The sequence below is a fragment of the Rattus norvegicus genome, chromosome 5, assembly GCF_036323735.1.
Source record: "Rattus norvegicus strain BN/NHsdMcwi chromosome 5, GRCr8, whole genome shotgun sequence".
Classification (NCBI taxonomy): domain Eukaryota; kingdom Metazoa; phylum Chordata; class Mammalia; order Rodentia; family Muridae; genus Rattus; species Rattus norvegicus.
The window spans coordinates 165,906,197-165,928,937 of NC_086023.1; the positions used below are offsets into that span (position 1 = coordinate 165,906,197).

At 50.5% G+C, this 22,741-nt stretch overlaps 1 protein-coding gene across 2 annotated transcripts; it reads left to right on the forward strand.

Annotated features, from left to right (window-relative positions):
- Positions 1 to 1,524: 1,524 nt before the first annotated feature.
- Positions 1,525 to 21,081, forward strand: Slc2a7 (solute carrier family 2 member 7). 2 transcript variants are annotated; one of them, XM_039111576.2, is made up of 12 exons: positions 1,525 to 1,575; positions 2,088 to 2,197; positions 4,593 to 4,778; positions 6,984 to 7,108; positions 9,597 to 9,749; positions 10,291 to 10,416; positions 10,693 to 10,883; positions 12,233 to 12,343; positions 14,908 to 15,009; positions 16,539 to 16,614; positions 17,844 to 17,971; positions 20,027 to 21,081. In XM_039111576.2, the coding sequence occupies exons 1-12, from the start codon at positions 1,525 to 1,527 to the stop codon at positions 20,243 to 20,245; spliced, it is 1,578 nt and encodes a 525-aa protein (XP_038967504.1). In that variant the 3' UTR covers positions 20,246 to 21,081. The 2 variants fall into 2 exon arrangements, with proteins under 2 accessions (XP_038967504.1, NP_001380621.1); NM_001393692.1 differs by having other exon boundaries at positions 2,088 to 2,186; positions 4,618 to 4,778; positions 20,027 to 20,725.
- Positions 21,082 to 22,741: the final 1,660 nt, after the last annotated feature.

Below are 22,741 nucleotides of genomic sequence, written 5' to 3' on the forward strand. Positions count from 1 at the left end.
ACACACACACTCACACACACACTCACACACACCATGGTGTTTTTTTTTTCTTTTTTCTTTTTTTCGGAGCTGGGGACCGAACCCAGGGCCTTGCGCTTCCTAGGCAAGCGCTCTACCACTGAGCTAAATCCCCAGCCCCACACCATGGTGTTTTAAATGAGAAATATCCCCATGGCTCTGGTATTCGAATCCTTGATTCCCCAGTTGGTGAAGCGGGTTGGGAAGATCCAGGTGGTGTGGCTGTCACTCTGAGTGGCCTGTGACATTCTAGGTCCTTATCCCACTTCTAATTTGCTCTCTCTGCTCTGGGCTTGCTGTTTAGTATGTGAGCTCTCGGCTTCCTGCCCCAGCTGCCTGCCACTCTGCCTCCCAGCACTGATGGACTCAGCCTCTCTGGAACCATCAGCCAGAATAAACTCTCTCTTCTTTAAGTTGCCTCTGGTTGTCCTGCCTTATCACAGCAACAGGAGAGTAAGTAATGCGCACAGAGATATAACAAAACACAGAGGGCTCACGAGATAGCTCAGCTGGTAAAGACGCTTGCTTCCAGTCCCGATGATCAGAGTTCAATCCCAGTGACTCACATAGTGGAAATAGAGAAGCTGTCCTCTGACCTCCAGATGTGTGCTGTGACACATGCATTCCCCCACCCCCGCACATACACAGCAATAATAATGCTATAATAATAAATTAATTATAAGTATAAGGTTATCAAGGTTGCCTTTTTGCCTTGTTTCACAATACCAAGAATGGGATTTAGAGCCTTCTGCACACTAAGCTGATTGCCACAGAGCCCCCACCTCAGCCCTCGGTTTGGTTTTTAAGTTTTGTTTTTAAAGATTTATTTATTTATTAGATGCAAGTACACTGCAGCTGTCTTCAGACACACCAGAAGAGGGTTGTGAGCCACCATGTGGTTGCTGGGATTTAAACTCAGGACCTCTGGGAGAGCAGTCGGTGCTCTTAACCACTGAGCCATCTCTCCAGCCCCGGTTTTGTTGTTTAGTTTTGTTTTGTGAAGCCTTACTGAGTTTCCTGAACTAATTTCAAACCCATGGTCCTCCTGTCCCTGACCCCCAAACGCTGTATAGGTGTTTGCCCCCATGGTCAGCAAAGTTGGAGTGCTTTTCCCACATAGACCATTAGCCAAAGCACAAAGGAGGCACACCTAGAGGGAAAGCCCAAGAGAAGGTCAAAACTGCAGCTTGCCTCGCTTTTCAGAACTCACTTCAGGGGATCAACCAACCAGTGCCCTTTCCCTTCCTTGTGGCGTCAGGGGGGCTGCTGGTTAGGGGGTTGTAGGACACAAAGAGGTACCCACCCTGCTCACAGATGCCACTGGTAAAGCATCAACGCGTATCTTATCAGTTGCCAAGGAGAATGGTCCCGTGCAGAAAGCCATCAGGGTTCAGAGGGCAATAGGATCGTACGGGAGGCCAGCCTCGGGGAACCAGCAAACCCAGCGGGGCAGCCGGCAGAGCAGGGCCGGTAGCCTAGAGGGGGAGCAGCGCACCTGTGAAGAGCATGAAGAGCCCGGAGACCGGGACACCTCTGCCTTCTCCACACATGGAAGCGGTAAGTGCTGACTTTGCCTCCCTGCCACCAAGATGGAGACCTTTGTATGCAGATGAGGGCCCTGGGATCAATCCATCAAGGAGGGCTTGGGGGAGCACCATTCCAGATGGTGGTGTAGGGACTGCCACACCCAAGCCCCGAGCCTGCTGAAGCCAGAGAGTGCCGCTTCACAACCCTCCCTGTCCCTCCGCCTTCAAGGTCAAAGGCAGGAAAAATGTGTACCTAGAAACAAGACAACACCTGCTTGGGTCACCTTCCCCGATAGCCCCTTCCTCCTCCTCCTCCTCCTCCTCCTCCTCCTCCTCCTCCTCCTCCTCCTCCTCCTCCTCCTCCTCCTCCTCCTCCTCCTCCTCCTCCTCCTCCTTCTTCCAGGATCATAGCCTGCTCCCCGACAGACCACCCTCTCCACCTACGGAGGAAGTGGAGGCCTGGCCACCCTCACCCCACCCCAATCCTAGAAGTCACAGGAGCCAACCCTACAGAGCCTCTGACTTTGGAATTCTCTGGTTCAGCGCCTCCAGCCCACACTGGTCCTGACTACCCTAAGTGCAGCCTTCGGCTCAGCCTTCCAGTATGGCTACAACATCGCTGTGATCAATACACCTCACAAGGTGGGCACAAGGTGGGTCTCAACGGGTAGAAGTCAGATGCTGTCCTGCTTCTGGAAGCTTTCACCTTCTCCTAGGAGTCCCCTAGATGCCCACCTCTGAGGACCAGGACCAGATAGAGCCATTTTCTCCAGAAATATCATCTTTTCTAGGGACGACAGTGTGGGCGGACCTGGATTCTCTGCCTGGGTACCTTGCCTTGCTCACCTGGGGGTGGGGCATTTGTGGATGACAGACACTTCAAGAATGAAGTCTGTTAACATTTAGGGATTGCATTTGGGGCAAGTTGGAGAGGAGACGGGTGGTGTGCAGCAGAAGCCTGGCCATGTGTGCATATTATCTACACATATGTTCATTACTCGTGATCATTAATGAGCGTCTTTGATGCTATGAAGGTTTTCGTGGTGGTATATTTTGCACTACTGAACATCAAACCCGGGACCTCATGCAGGCCAGAAAAGCGTTCTACCACAGAACATCCCCAGCCCAGGTGATTTTATTTTTTAAAATATCTTTTCTTTTTTTGGTTCTTTTTTTCGGAGCTGGGGACCGAATCCAGGGCCTTGCGCTTCCTAGGTAAGCGCTCTACCACTGAGCTAAATCCCCAGCCCCTAAAATATCTTATCGCATGGTAGTACACACCTTTAATCGAAGCACTGGGGAGGCAGAGGCTGGAGGATCTCTTGTGAGTTCAAGGCCAACCTGCTCCACATAGCAAGCTCCAGAACAGCCAGGGCTATACAGAGAGACCCTGTCTCCAAAAACAGAAGAAAAAATATACTCGTATTGTCATGTTTATTTATTTGTATTTGTTCAGTGTGTCTTGCGTGTGCTGTGTATGCGTGGGGCGTGCACTTACCACAGTGAGTGATTGTGTAAAGGTGAGAAGACGGGGTACAGGAGTTTTCTTCTGCTTCTCCCTTGGGGATCTGAATGGCCCCCAGGTCATCAGCCTTGGCAATGAGCTGAACCATCTTACCAGTCCCAGTCCTAGGTTTATTGAGACATTGTACATCAAGCTGGGCCCTGAGCCATCCCCCTGACTCAGCCTCCCAGTGCTGGGATTTTGTGGTTTCAAGAATTAAACCCAGGGTTCTAGAATGGTAGGCACGATCTCTACCACTGAGCTATTCCCAGTTTGGGAACACTCACTCTCTTTCTCTCTCTCTCTCTCTCTCTCTCTCTCTCTCTCTCTCTCTCTCTTTCTCTCTCCTGCCCCGTGGTATGTGTATGTGTGTCCCACTGCTGAGCCTTCGGCACTTTTTTTTTAAGTTTTTTTTTATGTATATGAGCACACTTGTAGCTGTCTTCAGACACACCAGAAGAGGGCATCGAATCCCATTACAGATGGTTGTGAGCCATCATGTGGTTGCTGGGATTTGAACTCAGGACCTCTGGAAGAGCAGTCGGTGCCCTTAACCACTGAGCCACCTCTCCAGCCCCGCCACCGAACTTTTTAAAGGCAGAGCCTCATGTAGCTGTGCCTGGCCTCGAATTTTACATATAGCTGAAGCTTGTCTTCAATTTCTGATTCTCTAGTACTGCCCCCAAGTGCTGAGATCACGGGAGTACATCTACCATTCTTATTCAGGGCTGGGGATGGAACCCAGGGCTTCAGGCTTAGGAGGCATGCGCTCCCCCATCTGAGCTGAATGCACAGCCCTGAGTCATCTCTTCTAAGTATGACATAGCTGTGTGCTATGTCACTGTTAGAACTAACGCCGGGTAGTTTTATGTCAACTTGCCGTGAGCTAGAGTTGGTTTGGAGGAAGGAGCCCAGATTGAGAAAATACTCCCACTGCACTGGCTTGTGGGTAAGACCGTGGTGTGTTTTCTTGATTGACAGGTTGAGATGAGAGAACCCAGCTCACTGTGGGTGGTACCATCTGGGGCAAGTGGCTCTGAGCTGCATACAAAAGCAGGCTGAGCAAGCCATGAGGAGCAAGCCAGGGAGCAGCACCCCTCCAGGGTCTCTGCCTCAGTTCCCGCCCCCAGGTCCCTGTTGAGTTCTTGTGCTGACTTTGCTCAGTGATGGAGTGCGACACAGCCCAGTGTCACACAGCTAGTGTGGCTCTTTCCTACGCTTCACCTGGCAGAATAAGGCTACGGAAGTGAATTTTTTTTTTCCGGAGCTGAGGACCGAACCCAGGGCCTTGCGCTTGCTAGGCAAGCATTTTACCACTGAGCTAAATCCCCAACCCCGGAAGTGAATTTTTTAACAGCTTTCCTTCAGGCTGGCTTCCCGTCTCTTCTCCTCAGAATATTCTTTTGCGCCCCAGGTACCAACAGAAAGCCAGTAGGTTCGGTTGTGTCCTGTGGGTACCGGAAGGGATGGGTCGTCTCTGTGAGATGACAAGGGGCAGCCGAGAACTTACATTGCCATTCCTGTGAGTTGTGCAGCATCTCGAGCAGCGGGTGGGGTCCTGTCTTTCAGGTCTTGAAGTCGTTTTACAACGACACGTACTTTGAGCGGCACGGAACGTTCATGGACGAGAATACGCTTCTGCTCCTGTGGTCCTGCACGGTCTCCATGTTCCCTCTGGGAGGGCTGTTGGGCTCCTTGGTGGTTGGCATGATGGTCAATAAGTGGGGCAGGTAAAAGGAAGGCGGCATTCCCAAACTCGAGATCCGTCTTAACCACGGGCTCTCTCGATGATTGAGACCACCCCGAAAAAATCAGATCTAAAGGCAAGCTTCCATATTGCCACAGACCCTTTGGAATCTCTTTCCCTGACAGCTGCCTAGGGACAGCTTCTACTGGTGCTTAGCTCAGTGCCTCGTGAGCGCTGCGGCAGGTATCCCGAAATGCCCCTGGGCGGGGGCGGAGGGGGGGCTGGGTCAGCTGACTTTGGGATCCAGCACCACCCTACACATGGGCTCAGCGGTATGCTCTCCCGAGGCTGGGAACTGGACTGAGTCACCACACGTGCCTTGGCCTCATATCTGCCTTGGAGGTGAAGCCCAGCTCTGTGCACTTTGCTTGGCTACTCGGAGGCCCACGCTGCAGAGGCATGGTAAAGATAAAGCGGTTTGTGCCGTTCAAGGTCCCCAGGAAGGCGAGGGCTCAGTTAAAGTCACAGGGTGGGGCGCAGCTGCATTCTGCATGTGCAGATTTGCTCTCGAACCGAGCTAGCCTGTGTCAGGATGGGCAGTGGGGAGCCCCTCGGGACAAATAACTCCAAAAACATAGCAGCCAGGCTCCTTGTGTGTTAAAGAAAATAATACCATAAAAATGTCTGTTTATGGAAGCTGGACCCAGAAACCTCTCCTTGTAAATACTTGGTGAGCAGTGATCTTTTCCTCTCTTGTGCACTTGAATGTAGAAAGAATTCGACAGATCCTTATTTTGCTGTAGGTCAGGCTATGTACAGTTTATGACCTGTAAACTTCAATTACACTGTGCTAAAGATCCAGGCTCATGGCCCTCTTCTGTAGACCTTTTACTTACTGATTTTTGAGCTATTGCCTCATTCTGTGGATCAGGATGGCCTGTCACTCACAGAGATCCATCTGCCTCTGCCTCCCAAGTGCTAGGATTAAAGGTGTGTGCCACCTCATTCGGCCTCTCAAAGACATCTTTCCCTAGTCTCTTTTTTTTTTTTTTAAAGATTTATTTATTTATTATAGATGAGTACACTGTAGCTATCTTCAGACACACCAGAAGAGGGCATCAGATTCTATTACAGATGGTTGTGAGCCACCATGTGGTTGCTGGGATTTGAACTCAGGACCTCTGGAAGAGCAGTCAGTGCTCTTAACCTCTGAGCCATCTCTCCAGCCCCCCCTAGTCTCCTATTACAAAGGATGACCAAGGGGTGAGGTAGAGGCAGCCTGCTCCGTGGAGACCCACCAGCCTGAGCCTCTGTGAGGCCAGCAGGCTTCTGAGGGATCAGAGTAAGAGGCTATCAGGAGTATAGGATTGCCCATCTGTGGATCTTGGCATATCCTGAGGTGTTGACCAGCAGAGGATATTTTTTTTTAATAAGGACCCTGTCAGCCCTGCTTTACCTATAACAGTCAGGGGCTGGGTATTCTGTAACTGACACCTCCATGTATGAAGACAGGGAGTAATTAGCAGCCCCTAGGTTGAGTGTGGTAGAACCTAGCACTCTGGGGACGGCGGCGGGAGGACTGGCTACACAGCAAATGTAAGGCCAGCCTGGGCTGCAGGAGACCCTATTTCAAAAGACCAAAACAAGATCAGAGCTGTTTCTCAGCCCTGCCCTCCACAGACCATTGGGATTTAACCTTGTTGGCCTTAGAGGTCATCTAGTCCCACTCTGCACCATGTCTGATACCAGGATCTGGTCAGCATCCCTGACCAACATCCGGTCTGGTCTAGACATCACAACTGGGGCTTGACTGCCCACCAGTCACTACCTGTGGAATGGCTGCAGTGTTTGAAACACACCTCCCCTCCCCCACTCCTGCTAGCCTCAGCGCTTCCTTCCGGGAATGTTAACACACTTCGAACTTCCGTACAGCTTTTCCCATTCTTGGTCAGCGTGGGCATTCTTGTATCTGTGAAGAGAGTATTATGTGTTATATCATAAGAGCCCTAGTCCATTGTGAGGAGACCTAATCACCCTTCCTCACTATGTATGTATGTATATATATATATATATATATATATATATATATATATGGCAAATATATAAATAGGAATAGTCCAGGACATGGCCCCATCTTCTAGTCCTTCTCAGGCATAGCTCCTCTGTAGGGAACAGCCTGGAATACTGGGTTTGGGGTGTCAAAGCATCTACTGGGTGCCCCTGCCCTCTGAGCCCTGCTGTCTTGCAGAAAGAGAACCCTGTTGATCAACAATGTCTTCGCTATAACCTCCGCCGTCCTGATGGGAGCCAGCAAAGCTGCCCGGGCTTTTGAGCTGATCATCTTCTCTCGAGTGATGGTGGGAATCTGCGCAGGTACCTAGGGCGGCCACTGAACACCCAGGGCCTTCTGATGTGCACTGGCCAGGGGACAGCTCTAAGGCATGGGTGCCCAGCACCAGGAGCCAACCCTGGACACGGGGGGTCTGGCTATGTGCTTTTGCCTCCCTAGATTTCCTCCAGTTTCCAGTCCTAGGCCCTAGCAAGCCTCATGCTTTCCAGCTCCTCCCTGTTATGTCATGAAATCGTCCACCTTGCCTGTAGTCCCAGCACTCAGAAGGCAGAGGCAAGGGAATCGATGTAGATTCAAGTCTAAGTCAGTCTTTAGAGTGAGCTCCAGGCCAGCCAGGGCTACGAATGAATGAATGAATGAATGAATGAATGAATGAATGAATGAGGACATAACTGTTCCTAGGTATGTGCAGGAGAAGGTTTATTGTAGACACGAGGGACAGCATAGACAGAGGCATCTGGAAGGGTCCAGAGTGACCATGACCCTGAGCTGGGCCACGTGAGGGGAGGGAAGAGGGGAGCCCTGAGACCAGGAGGGTGTAAGTAGAAAACATGCATAACCAGAATGGATCACATAGGTCAGAGCCACTGGGGAAAGGCAAGCTCGGCTGGAGAAGTTTAGGAGAGAGGGGAGAGTATGCCAGCCAGGGGGACTCTGTAACAGATAGGGACAGAGGGATGCTGGGAGCATGTGACAGTCAGGGTCTGCTTTGATATGTTAAATAGGCACCCTACCATTTGTCCAGGTTTGAGACCTAACAATCCTGAGACCTCAAAAGAAAGGAAGAGAGGGGAGAGGACAGATGGAGGGAGAGGAGGGAAAGTCCCCTTACTGTGAAGAACACAAAAACCAAACCAGCCCTACATGTATCTTCCAAGGACGGGGTCTTAGTTAGGGTTTCTATTGCTGTGAAAAGACACCATGAACAACTCTTATAAAGGAAACATTTCGTTGGGGCTGCGTCACAATACAGGGGCTCAGTCTGTTATCGTCATGGTGGGAAGCATGGCGACACGCAGGCAGACAGTTCTGGAGAGGTAGCCAAGAGTTCTATATCCAAATCCACAGGCAGCAGCAAAAGACAGTGAGCCACCAGGCCTGGCTTGAGCTTCTGAAACCTCAAAGCCCAACCATCCCTACACCCCCACCCCCACCCCCATGTCATACTTCCTCCAATAAAGCCACACCCCCAACAAAGCCACACCCCCAACAAAGCCACACCCCCAACAATGGCCCTTCCTAAGAGTGTATGAGTGTTCATCCAGACTACCACAGAGAGCTATACTGCTAATACTTACCTTGTATACACAAAGCTCTCAGTTCCATCCCCAGACCCCCAGAAAACAATAAAAGAAAGGAAGGTCTGAGCCCCGCTCTGTAGTAGAGTCCTTGCCTAGCATGCGTGAGTACCACAGCAAAACAAAACCAGAAACCTATGTTAAGTGATGTGTGCTTAGGAAATAACAGAAGACCACCAGGTGGCACAGACCTTTAGCCCCAGCACTCAGGAAGGAGAGACAGATGGATCTCTGTGAGTTCAAGACCAGCCTGGTCTACAGAAAATTTCAGGACAGCCAGAGCTACGGAGAAACCCTGTCTCAAAAAGAAGAAAAGAAACAAAGAACAGAAAATCAACCAAGATAAGATGGACATTTAAAGTCCATAAGAAGGGTTACTACACAGCCTAGACTCCTCCCCTCCAACAGTAATCTGGACCGGAAGCCAGGGAGGAAACAGTATCATTTTTTGAATGAGATGGCCACAGTAAAGAAACCAAATAGCTGTTCCATGGATGAAAAGGGAGTTTATTTTAAAACTCTGTGTCTCTGGAAAGCATAGAGAAGGGACAGGAGCTAGGGGTGACACATGGTGGCATGTGGTGGTGGTGGTGATAGATTTCTAGGATTTTAAGGGAACAGTTGACCAGGAAGGAGGGAACCTATGTGCTTGTGGAAGGCTTTGAAGTGTCTAACTGGTACTTGTAAGTAAAAAATGATGGAGCCTAGAGGCCAGCATAGAACTTGATGTGCTAACAGACACTACAGGCATATACAATGGAAGAGCCAACCATCTCCCTTTTGTCAGAGATAAGAATGACTCCTTTTCTGGGTAGGGACTAGTTTCTCAAGTCCCCAAGGGAATACTAGTTTTTGTCTAAATGCCAGACTATGGGAAAAGGAATTTCTCCAGCTGAATGGTCGGGTGGGGAAAGCTGCGGTTGCAGGTTTAAACTAAATAAGGAACAGGCTCTTTCCAGCCCAGGGGCATCCTCCTTGCAAGAGATTCAAGGTTTAAGAAATGGGATTGAAACGACCTTAGACCCTGGGTTTTGAGAGGCTGAGGACTGTTCTTTTTTTTTTCTTTCTTTCTTTCTTTCTTTTTCTTTTTTTCGAAGCTGGGAACCGAATCCAGGGCCTTGCGTTTGCTAGGCAAGCGCTCTACCACTGAGCTAAATCCCCAACCCCCTGGGGACTGTTCTTATGGTCCTGATTCCCATCTCCTCTGATCCAGGTATCGCCTACAGTACTCTTCCCATGTACCTGGGAGAACTGGCTCCTCAGAACCTCAGGGGTACATTAGGGACAATGACGGAGGTATTCGTCATCTTTGGAGTCCTCTTGGCTCAGATCTTCAGCCTGCAGACCATCCTGGGCAATGCCACGGGTAACCAGCTACGTGTGGGGGTGAGGCGAGGGCTAATAAACCGTGGGCATGCGTGGTGCAGCCCCTGGCTCGGTTGAGCCCAAAGTTACCCATGGTCCAACAGGAAGGTGTTTTGGTGGCCTTTAGGTCAGCTTGTGGATATAGAGGACCTTGTTCAGGGCAGGGTTGCTGACTTTTAGGGATGGGAGGAGATGACCCGGAAATCAGCTAGGCTAGACTGGCCAGCCCTGGATCTGCTTCCCCAACCCGCCCACCCGAATGCTGGGGTCAGGGGCCTGCACAAACACAGCTTTTTAGGTGGGTACTTGCTAGTCAGTCGAGGTCCTCATGCAAGTGTCCTTACCCACCAGGTCCCTTCCTCTATTTTTAATACGGATGTTCTTTGTGGGTAGCGACATCTTGTCAAGGACTAGGTGGCCACCAGCCTCGCCTATCACCTGGTTGGGCGCAGTGAGGAGGGAGCTGGAGGGGAAGCACCTGTGCCTCTGTAGGTTCCCCGCAGCAGATTCGAGTCTCAAACTGCCATTTGTGTTCCGTCCAGGCTGGCCAATCCTTTTGGCTCTCACAGGGGTCCCTGCACTGATTCAGCTCCTCTCTCTGCCCTTCTTCCCTGAGAGCCCCCGCTACACTCTGATTGAGAAAGGAGACGAGGAGACCACAAGACAAGGTACTGGGACTCGGGCTGCTCACCCAGGTTCCCAGTGCACAAAGGGGCATGGAAGGGGCGGGTCCTGTTGCTGTAAATATTAAAAGTACCCTCTGACCCTCGCATCTGGTGAGATTGTGAACCGGATCAGGGTCACAGTGGACAATGATTGAGAGCAGAGAGCTTGTGCAGGGCGAGCAGTGGTGACTGAGGTGAGGCCCGGGCTCTGGAGAAGGGACTGGCTGAGGTGCAATAGGGCGGAGGGTGAGTGTGGTGTACCGCCCCTCTGCTCTGCAGCTCTAAGGAGGCTGCGAGGTCACAGCTACAATGTGGAGGCTGAGATGGAAGAAATGCGGACAGAGGAGCGCACCGAGAAAGCCGAGGGTCGCCTGTCCGTGCTCAACCTCTTCACCTTTCGGCCCCTGCGCTGGCAGCTGATCTCCATCGTTGTGCTCATGGCAGGCCAGCAGCTGTCCGGGATCAATGCGGTGCGTGCGGGTTTGGTCCCCTTGGGTCTTTTTGAATGAATTCACAGAAGGTTCGGGGGTTGCATTTTGTGTTTTGACTCTGTAAAGCTCAGTCCGGCTTCCGGGAGGGACGAGCTACTAAGCTGGTGCTGGGAGGAGGAGAGTCCTGCGAGCATAGTGCAAGTTATCACTCTGGGTGTTGCCTTTGCAACAAACAGGACCTTGGCCTGCAGGATGGTTCGGTAGTAAGACCTGTTTGCGCCAAGCCTGACAACCTGGGTTTGATCCCTGGGACCCACGCCAGGAATGGGAGATCTAGCTCTTCAGACTTCCACTCGAGTGCCATAGAATGTCACAGAGAATGAATCCACGCAATAAAAATAAGAAAGATGAATAATAGATGAATGGAGGCAGATCATCAGCGATAGAGAGAGAGGGAGGGATGGAGGAATGGAGGGAGGAAGAGAGGGAAAAGACGGATGGATAGATAGATGGGTAGATGGATGGATGGACGGACAGATGGATGGACAGATGGATGGACATAGCTCATCAGTTAAGACCACTGTTACTCCTGCCTGGGATCCAGGTTCCTTTCGCAGCACTCAAATGATCTCTCCCAGCCATCTATAACTCTTCTGGACTCCATGGGTACCACCTTTCCCCACCCTCTACTCCTCTCTTGTCTGTTTTTCTTTGCTTCCTAGTCCCCAAAAGAAAATCTCCTGCCTGTAGATTTTTTTGCCGTCTCCATAAGAGACCGCGAGAGAAGTGCCTGACCTCTGGTCCCAATCAGAGGCTCCAGAGAAGGCCGTTGCTTGATCCTAGGTCAGGAGACCCTGGTAGACTCATTTGCCGTGGAAATGTGTCCTGTTCTCTGGTAGCTATTTCATTCTATCTGTGGGTGGCCAAAGGAAAATCTCAAATGCCCATTCTGGAGCCATTGGAGAGAGGATAGGTGACCCTGTTGGTGCCTAGGAGAAGGAACAAGAAGAGGTGACATCTGTCTTTAAGAGATGAGTTGTTTCACAAGGTGATCTTGGGAGCTCCCAATGGGGATAGTTTCTCCTGGGACTGGGCCAGAGCTGGCCCTAAACAATCAAGAGCCTGTGTGCAGAATAGTAAAGTCATACAGGGAAAACTACCTAGTGGCACTGTGGCCTGGCTCGCATTTTATAAGAACAGAAGCCAAGACTCAGAGATACCAGGGCGGAGTCAGACCTACCAGGTGCCTAGCTTCACCACTTCCTGCTAGCTCCATCCATTAAGGGTCCCCAACCCAGGCTCCCAAAACTGTCTTATTGCTCACAGTGAGAAAGAGAATCCAGTGAGCTGCCTCAGGGCCTCCGCTCACATCCCTGTTTATGCTGCAGGTCAACTACTACGCAGATATCATCTACACATCGGCTGGTGTGGACCCCACCCAGTCCCAGTACGTGACTCTGGGCTCTGGTGTCATCAACTTGGTGATGACTCTCGTCTCGGTGAGTTATTGGGGATGGGGGTGGGGCGCTCTCATGTCAGGGTCCCCGAACAGTCCCCTGACTGGAAGACTGAAGCCCCTCAGGCCAGAGAGTGTGGGCGGCCCTAGTCTGGGAGGCGCAATAGTAACCTTGGTCAAGTTTTGGGGCACAGTTCATTTGGTAGAACGCTTGCCTAGCGTGCTTGCCTAGCGTGCACACGTTCCTGGGTTCGGTCCCCAGCAGCGGTATAGAACTACACATGATAGCTCACACTTACAATCTCAGCACTTCAGAGGCAAAGGCAGGAGGATCAGAAGTTCAAAGTCATCCTTGGTGACGTAGTGAATTCCAGATCAGCCTGGGCGACAGAGACTCAAGAGCAAGCAAGGGCTGCAAATCCAGCTGTGATGTGATTAACTCTTCATTGTCAACTTGACCACATCTGGAATTAACTGAAACCCAAACACGTAGGGGATTATTATTTTTTTTTTTGGCAGTGGGGGTTGGGGGAGTTTTTGCCTTCCTGTGCCTCCCACGTGCTAGGATTAAAGGCATGGGCCACCACTGCCCTGCATCGAAGAACCACCTTTAATCCAGATCATCTGAGGTTGGAAGAGCCATCTCTAATTTGGGCCACACCTTCTGCGGCAGCCTATATAAGGCACATGGAATAAGGAAGTTTCACTCTTTGCCCGCTGTTCTTGCTCTGGCTGGCATTAGAGACGATTTCTTCAGAATTTCAGTGGACACTGAAGACCACCTTAGACATCCAGACTCGTGGACTGAGCAACCCCTGAATTCTAGGACCTTCTGTTGGTAGACAACCATTGTTGGACTAGCTGGACCTGTAGATTCTATTCCTCCAAAGAACACTAGCTAAAATATAGGTTTAGTTCTAGGATCACGAGGTGTTGCTGCGACAGACCTGACGATGTTATTTTGGGGAGGATTGTGGAAGGACTTTGGGACTTTGAGCTAGGAAGTCCGTTGAGTTCAAAGTGTGCAAAGCTTGGTGAGCCATGCTGGGAGTTTGGAAGATAAGAAATGTTGAGCCCGGCAATGGTGGGCATGGCTTTAGTCCCGGTACTCGAGAGGCAGAGGCAGATAGATCTCTGAGTTCGAGGCTAGCCTGGTCTACTGAGTGAGTACGCCAAGGTGACACAGAGTAACCCTGTCTCAAAAGCAAACAAACACCTAAAGAACAGTGCAGATAGTGGAGGCCTGGCTTGTGAAGTTCCAGAGAGAGTCACCTACAGACACTATTAGGGCTGCTTGCTATTTTGGGTTGGGACTCTGTAGTCCTGGTCAGCTGGGGCTGAAGAATCATCTGTGGTTAAAAAGAGACCAGATCAAGCCTCCACACCACTGTTCATCACTGAAGGAAGTCAGGACAGGAACTGAAACAGGGCTGGAGCCTGGAGGCAGGAGCTGATGCAGAGGCCGTGGAGGGATGCTGCTTACTGGCTTACTCCTCATGACTTGCCCAACCTACTTTCTTTCTTTTTTTTTTTTTCTTCTTTTTTTTTCTTTTTTTTTTTTTTTTTTTTTTTTTTCCAGAGCTGGGGACCGAACCCAGGGCCTTGTGCTTGCTAGGCAAGTGCTCTACCACTGAGCTAAATCCCCAACCCCTCAACCTACTTTCTTATAGCCATCAGCCCCGAGGTGGCACTATCCACAATGGATCTGGGATCAGTCATTAATTAAGAAAAAGCCCTCTAGGCTCACCCACAGACTGGTCTTATGGAAGCATTTTCTTAACGAAGCTCTCTTGTCCAACAAGAATCAAGCTTGTGTCAAGTTAACTTAAATTAGTCAGCACAACGAAGGTGACCACTGCCATCCAGAGAAAGCCAGATTGGAGCACAGTGGCCATCTCAGACTGTGTCTCCAGGGACAGACAGACCTATTTTTCTGTCTGGAATTTCTCCAAGCAGGGGGTGAGGAGGAAGGACTGGTGATGTTAGTCTGTGTTTAGGATGATGGATAGATCTAACCCAGAAGTCTAGAGGGAAGGGACAAAGGATCCACCAGCTTGCACATTGGCGGTAGGGTCCTTTCTCCTTTGCTCTCCTTGAAGATGAGAGATGGACTCTCAGACAATAGGGTTTGTTGGCCTCTTCAGGGCACTAGAGGAGGAGTCCTTCTGAGTGAGAAAGTCCCAAAGGTGCTGCAGTATTATATGCAGAGACTAGAAAATATGGTTCTCAGGGCGGAGAGACGGCTCAGCAGTTAAAGGTGCTCAGTGCTCTTGTGCAGGACCTGAGTTTGGTTGTCAGCACCCACACTGGGAAGCTCTAGTTCCAGGAGTAGCTCCCTCTACTGTCTTCCAAGAGTACTGCATGCACATAGTGTACAGTAAGTCAAGCAGGCAGCTCATAAAAGAACTTAATGTGGTTACTACAGGGAAAGGGGGCTGCAGGGAGTAGATACCCAAGGGTCTGTAAATGACAAAGATGGCAGAATCCCAAAGTGTAACTTGCACCAAATAGGCCACCTGATGTAGCAGGGAGGGGTCCCTAAGGAGAGCCAAGCAGGAGAGGGTGGAGCTTTGAGGTCAACAGACTCATTTTCAGTCACCTCTGCAGGCCTTCATCATAGAGCGTCTGGGACGGCGGATTCTCCTGCTGTCTGGCTATGGCATCTGCGGCTCTGCCTGCCTAGTGCTGACGGTGGCACTCCTCCTTCAGGTCTGTGCTCAGATTCTGCCCTGTGGTTGGGAGGCTGCATAAGGGGTTTGAGGTCCTAACTGCATGGATGGGTCTCAGCCCTCTCCAGCAAAGCCATTCATGGAGAACAGCTTTAGAAAACCCATTCCCAATGTGAAGCTCGTGAGTGATTTTGCTCCCCTGTGTCTATACATGCACGCATGGAACTTGGTGTAACCCTGGACTTGCATGCAGCTGTGATCCACTTGATGTCGATGCTGGGAATTGAACCCGGGTCCTCTATAAGAGCAGCAAATGCTTTCAAGTGCTAAGTAGTCTCTCTAACCCCTGGACTCTGATTTATAAACACACTCTTGAGGCAATCCTCTGTAATGGGGACAGCTGGGCCCAGATCCTCTCTTGGAATCCTGCCACGAACTCATTATGTAAACCAGGAGGGGATATGAGAAGGGAAGGAAAGAGATCATGTTCCTCGGTGGTTCCTCCATCAGAAGCCCTGGTGGCCCTCCATGGCTCCCCACCCTTCCACTCCTTTGCAACATCTGTCCTGACCATCATCAGTTAGCTGGCCACTTAGCTTGGAGCCTTCCATTCAGTTCAGTTAAGTCTGTTAACCTGGTTTTGTATCTGCCATTCTGTTGGCCATTAGGAACAGAACCTCAAGTGTTAGGAGGTAGCCTGGGGTTCCCTTGCTCCTAGGGCACTGTCTTAGTTATGATTTTACTGCTGTGAAGAGACACCATGACCTAAACAACTCTTCTAAGAGTTAATTGGGGCTGGCTCACAGTTTCAGAGATTCAGTCCATTATCATGGCAGGAAGCATGGCAGCAGGCAGATGTGGTGCTGGAGAAGGAGCTGAGAGTTATACATCTTGATCCAAAGGCACCCAGGAGGAGACCAGCTTCTGCAGGCAGCTAGGAGGAGGGTCTCTTTTGCACTGGGCAGAGCTTGAGCCTAGGAGTATTCAAAGCCCGCCTACACAGTGACACACTTCCTCCAACAAGGCCACGCCTCCTAACATGCCACTTCCCATGGATCAAGCATATTCAAACCATCCACCTAGAAGGACTCTCTGCAGACAACTGTCAAATAAGTTGAGATCCCCACCGAGTCACCTCAAGTGTGTGGCAGTCCTTGCTCTATCCCTGAGTGGCTGAGGTCCTCCTGGTCTGTGTTCAGGAATCTGTGGGTTCTGATCCACATTTGTAAGATAAAAACAATGCTATCCACACTCAGAGAGGGTGACATGAAAATAAAACGCAGACATATCTGGGAATGCAAAACAGCCTAAACCAAACCTTCAACTCCACCACCACCACCGTCAGGTACGGTTGCGGTAGTCTTGGTGAACAAGGGCCTCCGTCTCCATCTTTATCCCCACCTACGTCCTCCCCTTGCCCAGAGCCATTGTAGTCTCTGTGGGACTCGGAATTGTTGCTGCAGGTTGGCAGAACTGCGGGTGGCTTCAGCTCCTGGTGAGGCTCTTGGTTTGAGGCCCCTGGAGGTCCCAGGCCACGCCCTCTGACGCACAGGGCTGCTTCTCCCACAGAGCACGGTCCCTGAGCTGTCTTATCTTGGCATCATCTGTGTCTTCTCCTACATCGTGGGACATTCCATAGGGCCCAGTAAGTTCTCGCTCCACTCCACCACCTCTACCAGTCACTAGAGCTCGACACACGTAAGGTGCTCAATAAATTGTTGAGTGCGTGGCTACGCGTTCATTTTTCCTCCACTACCTTTCAAATCACTCGCCTTCTGACCTGTACGGCTCCAGGATTCTGTTTTCGGTTGAGGGTTTTGGAGTCAGAATCTTACTCTATAAACTTACTTACTAGGCTGCCTTCAAGCTCACAATCCTTCTGCCTCAGCACCCAAGTGCTAGGATTACCTTGTGTGTTATCCTGCCCGGCTCTGGACTCACTCGATCTTTTAAAATGTATTATCATTTTCATTCATGCATACATAATGAGTTCCGGGCTAGCCTGGGCTACACATTCCTCAGCTACTAGGTGAATTGAACACCAGCCTGAGATAAAGAAGCCCTTGTCTGAAACATAATTTTTTTTTACATTTTATTTATTTATTTATTTATTTATTTATTTATTTATTTATTTATTTATATGCCTGTGTTTGCATTCGCTACAGTGCATATGTGACAGTTTGAGATAACTTGTGAGAGACAATTCTCTTCTTCTACTTTGTGTGTCTCGGGGTCGACTTAGGTCCTAAGGCTTGGCAGCAAACACCTTTACGCACTGAGCCATCTTACCGGCCCCTAAAAATACTTTCTTTCTTGTGGAGGTAGCAATCAGGGAGAAACACAGCTATAGACATTTGAGTCAAGACCCTCTCTGGAAGCAACAACGAGACAGCAGAGAAATATTTGGAATCAGGAAAGAGGTGAAGAGTTGGTATTACCATTCCTGTACACGCTATAGGGGGACAGCACTGTCCAAGCCAGGAGTTCACAGGGCACAGTGACTCCTGACAACCAAGAATTTCAAAACTAGGCTGATAGAAAGCAAGGCTGGAGAGGACTGCACTGTGAGAATACCAAGCAGCATCTGCTGGGTTTCTGCAAACCTCCGAGAGCATCCAGTTGGGAGAAACTGTGCTGACAGCTAGCCCTGGCTTTCCAAACCCCTGCCATAGTTTGGGAATAAAGATGGGGTGGGTTTTTGTTTGGTTGGTTGGTTGAGGGTTTTTTTGTTTTGTTTGTTTGTTTGTTTGTTTGTTTGGGGGCCCTCAGAAGGGGTGGCCTGTACAGGGAGATGAGGCACTCTAACAGTGAGGAAGTCAGGTCATGTCAGGGTCCAGCAGCCTTCAGGATCCTCCGAATCTTCCTTCCTCCTAGGTCCTGTCCCCTCCGTGGTGAGGACAGAGATCGTCCTGCAATCCTCTAGGACAGCCGCCTTCACAGTGGACGGGGCTGTGCACTGGCTTACCAACTTCATCGTGGGCTTAACGTTTCCATCCATCCAGGTGAGTGGCCCTCCACGCCATCTTTAGCTGTTGGCCCACATCCGCTCGGACACAGGTCATGTCTGCCCACGGACTATTGGGGAGGCAGAAAGCAGGGAGTTTGTCTGAGTTTATACCACGCTGAGGCTGGGGCGGGTACTGGGCTGTAAGAGGTGCCCAAGGCACCGCTCTGTGGGTGGGAAAACGCAGTCTGAGATGTGGGGAAGCCAGAACTGGTTAGGGGGTCCCTGGGCCTGTGAGGAGGCCTGGGGCCATGGGGTTCTCAGACACTTGGACATTCAGGCGCCACTGGTAATCAAAGATGAGAGGAGAATGGAGTTCGGGGACTTGCAGGCTGGGGATGGCATCTAGCCCAGGAGCGGGAGCAGGGTGGCGGGGTAGGGGTGGGGGGATTGGGTGGAGGTGTACCGGCTTGTCCTAGCCCATATGATTGTCTTTAGTTTGAAGGCAGGCTTGGTGGCTGGGAGCGCAGAGAGGCCTTGTGGAGATTGGGCTGCAGATCTGTAGGCTAAGGCCTTCCTCATGGCTCCCCACGGCAGATCTTGATGAAAAGAGAGAGTCCGTGATTCTAAACAGTTTATAGTCTTGGTGGAAAGTGAATCCGTAAAACCATACCCCACTCCTCCGGGTGGGCCTAAGATTAAATACCTTTTGCAGGAGGAATGTCTGGGAAGAGATACTTATTGGCTAAGCCTCTGGGTCTCCAGGTACCTCATTAGCATGGAGAACCCTGTTTTGAGCCTGCGTGTCCAGACACATCTCTTTTATGTGAGAAGCATGGCTGGTGTTCCTAGTCAGGAGTCAGGCAGGGAGCTGGGAGTCACCTAAGCCTTAGGTGTGTGCCCACCTAGTCGTCTCTGGGTCTCAACCTGCTCGACCTTACCAAATTCCCTGGTTTTAGGTCCCACACTTGGCCACTGGCCTTACCTAGAGGCAGAGAGTAGTTCCTGCTTTATGAAGAAACACCTCCTAGAGGATAGGGAAGAAGTTCAGTTGGTAAGAGCCTTTCCTACCACGCGCAAAGTTCGATCCTCAGCACAGCAGACTGTGTATGGTGGTACAGGTCTGTAAAACCAGCTCTTGGAAGGTGAGGGTGGAAAGATCAGAAGTTCAGGGTCATCCTTAGCTTCATAGAGAGTTTTCGGCCAACCTGGGCTACATGAACTCTTATCTCTAAACCCAATAATCCCCCAGTTCAAAGGAGCACAAACAGACTCGCTCTGGCCCAGTTCCTTGGATGTACTTACTTTCCAATGCCTGTAATCGAACCCAGAACCTAACATTCACAGCTGGCAATGCCCTACCCCAGCCTGTAACTTTTAATAATTCTCCTGCCTCGGGCACCCATGGTGCTGGGGTTAGAAGCGCAGGCCGTGGAACCCAGTTCAAAATCCCTGCGTATGTCGCGTCCCGCTTATAGAGGGATTGTGCCTGGAGCTGGAAATGGCTCCGGGCGGTAAAGGTCAGAAGTGACAGCAGACAAGAGGAACAAACTCGCTGCCTCCCTCTCCTGAGTCTGCCAGACTTTAGACTTTCAGTTCAGGAAGGGTCCGTGTGTTAGGGTTTCGAATCTCGGCCCACGCCCGGACAAAAGACACTCAAACACCATGGTTCCACGTGGAGCGGTTTAATGAGAGAAGAGTAGAAGAAGAGAGGAAAGGCGGCCGGCCATGGGCACGTGGAGGGAGGCATGGGGGCAAGAACAGAGAAAAACAAAGAGCAAGGGTAAGAGAGAGTAAGAGAGGGTAAGAGGGAATAAGAGGAGGAGGAGGGGACAAGCAGCTCCTTTTACAGTGTCAGGCACAGCTGGCTGTTGCTAGGTAACTGTGGGGCGGAGCATACCTGGCTGTTGCCAGGTAGCTGTGGGGGTGGAGCTTAAACAGAATACCAACACCTGAGCCAAACAATAAAGATTCCTTTGGAGTTTAGGGAGGGGCCCAGTTTTCCCGATGTTTTTGTCCCCCTCTGGAGTTATAATAAATTCGGCCGCAGAGAAAGTCCCTGTGACTCACAAAGGTTGTCTGAAGGGTCCCCCTCTGCCTGTTCCCTCTCTAGGTGGCCATCGGGGCCTACAGCTTTCTCATCTTTGCTGGCATCTGTCTCCTCACTGCCGCTTACATCTACGTGGTAATCCCTGAGACCAAGGGCAAGACGTTCGTAGAAATCAACTGTATTTTTGCCAAGAGAAACGGAGTGGAGGTTTCAGAGGAGAAGGAAGTAACCACCGCCAAGCCCCACACACCTTCTCTGACAACCAAGCAAACATCCCTTTGATGCCTCTGAGGACCCATACATAGTTTCTTCTTTGAGAAGGGCTCTCGGGGACCAGTCCTTCAGGGACGGAGACAGCTCTGAGACTTTGGTGCTCCCATAGCAACTGGAAGACTTTGGAAAACACAGCCCCCCCCATATAGGCTGATGGGGACTTAGAGGAGGGTTGATTGATGGGAGCTGATTCTCTGATTCTATATTTTTGATTAATTAATTAATAATATATTAACTAATATATTATTAATTAATATATAAAAACTAACATGAGGTATAGGTTCATGTTTTCAAAGCTAAAGCTTTACAAGTTCAGGGTCTTAGCTTCATGTTACTATAAGAAAATAATCGGGGCAATTGACTGACTTAAAAAAGATAGGCTGGGGGGTTGGGGATTTAGCTCAGTGGTAGAGCGCTTGCCTAGGAAGCGCAAGGCCCTGGGTTCGGTCCCCAGCTCCGAAAAAAAGAACCAAAAAAAAAAAAAAAAAAAAAAAGATAGGCTGGGCAGTGGTGGCGCACACCTTTAATCCCAGCACTCATGAGTCAGAGTCTAGCGGGTCTCTGAGTTCAAGGCCAGCCTGCTTTACAGAGTGAGTTCCAGGACATCCAGGGCCACACAGAGAGACCCTGTTGTAAAAATAAATAAATAGGGGCTAGAGAGATAGCTCAGCAGTTAAGAGCACCCGACTGCTCTTCCAGAGGTCCTGAGTTCAAATCCCAGCAACCACATGGTGGCTCACAACCATCTGTAATGAGATCTGATGCCCTCTTCTGGTGTCTGAAGACAGCAACAGTGTACTCGCATACATGAAACAAATAAATAAATCTTAAAAAAAAAAAAAAAAGAACACAGATGAAGGAGTCTTTTCATGGCCGTGCCCCGTCAGACCTGAAGACCCTTATTTTTGCACCCTTCCCTTCCCTAGAAATCTCTGGAACATTATACCCCCACTGTTCCTAGTGATCCCCAGGTCATGTCATCAGCCCTGGGAGCAGAAAGGGACCTGTTGATCAACGATGTCTTCACGGTCAACCTCGTTCTTGGATGAGGTTTGCCTGGAATCCTTCTCGAGGGCGCTGTGGACATCACACCTCTACCCTGGTGACTGTGAGCTGGTTTGTGACTCTGCACAAGAGAGGCCTTGGCCCTTCCTTCAGTCTCAGAGGGGCATGTTGCATGCTACCAGCCAGAGTGGAAACAGCAGGACAGACGGGAATCCCGGACCCCCGTCTTGTTCCCTTAAGACAGACTCGTGTCCACCGTAAACAAAAGGGTCTAGTTCTTCTCTCAAACTTCTTTTTTTTTTTTTTTCTTTTCTTTTTTTTCGGAGCTGGGGACCGAACCCAGGGCCTTGCGCTTGCTAGGCAAGCGCTCTACCACTGAGGTAAATCCCCAACCCCTCAAACTTCCCCTTAGCAAAAGCCCACTCTCAGGGGTCTGGGGTCAGGGCTCAGTCTATGAAGTGTTTGTCATGAGAAGCTGAATTCTGGCCCCAGTACCTGCATAAAAAGCCAGGCACAGGCTGGAAATGTGGCTCAGTGAGTAGAACCACTTGCTACCAAGCCTCACAGCTTTTTTATGTCTTCCTGGTATCTTATTAAATGTCTCAAATTTTTCATTATTTCTAATACTATCTGCCTTTTTCTATGTATTCAGCTGTCCACAGTGGCTCCCCCAAATACTGTTGTCATTGCTCCTGTCAGACACCAGGAGGTGCCATTGAGCTGAAATTTTCTTTTCCTTGGGGGACAGAGGGGATGATTGCTACATGAGTTTGAACCCCATAGCCAGAGGAAGGCCAGTTGTTACTTTTGAATGCTTGTGGGCCACCTTGTCCCTCCTCTGGGGTCTGAATCCTGCCTCAGTCTGTGACAGAGATGGATAGTCCTGACGGGGGCTGAGGGTAGGTATAAAGAACTCAGCAATCGAATGTATGCTTAGGATCATGACGCTCTGGATCCCATGCCTAGCAAAGGTGCACACAAAATGGGGCCCGGCCGTCTCATCCCACGAGTCCCTGTTTAGGGGCCTCCAGCAGGCAGGGGGTTCTGCACCAATCCTTTCCTCTATTCTGAGCTGAGCCCTCCAGCAGAGAGGAGGGGACGCTGAAGAGGGTGACCACAGCTCTGCTGACAGGTTGGGGTGCTGGGGTCAGCTGTCCTGAGGCCAGGCTTCATGGGGCCTTCAGCTGTGGCTGTTAGTGGGTTCTCACGCTGTGCCGCCCTGACCCATATGGGAGGTTTGTTTTGGTTATTTGTCTTCGAGGGAGGTGAGTGGGTTCCTAATGTGGCCGTCCGTTGTGCTGACGCTATACCTGAGGGCAGCTTATTTTAGTTTATTAGAGACTCACTAGGTGTGGGTCTCCACCTCTATCAGCCGCACAATGTAGCTTTGACTCGCTGTGTTCTTTAAGGCGATACTTTTTCCGGAGTCTTTCGCACGCCTAGTCCCGGCACTCGGGAGGTTGACGCACGCCCTCTACTGACTTCAGCAGGCACTGCACA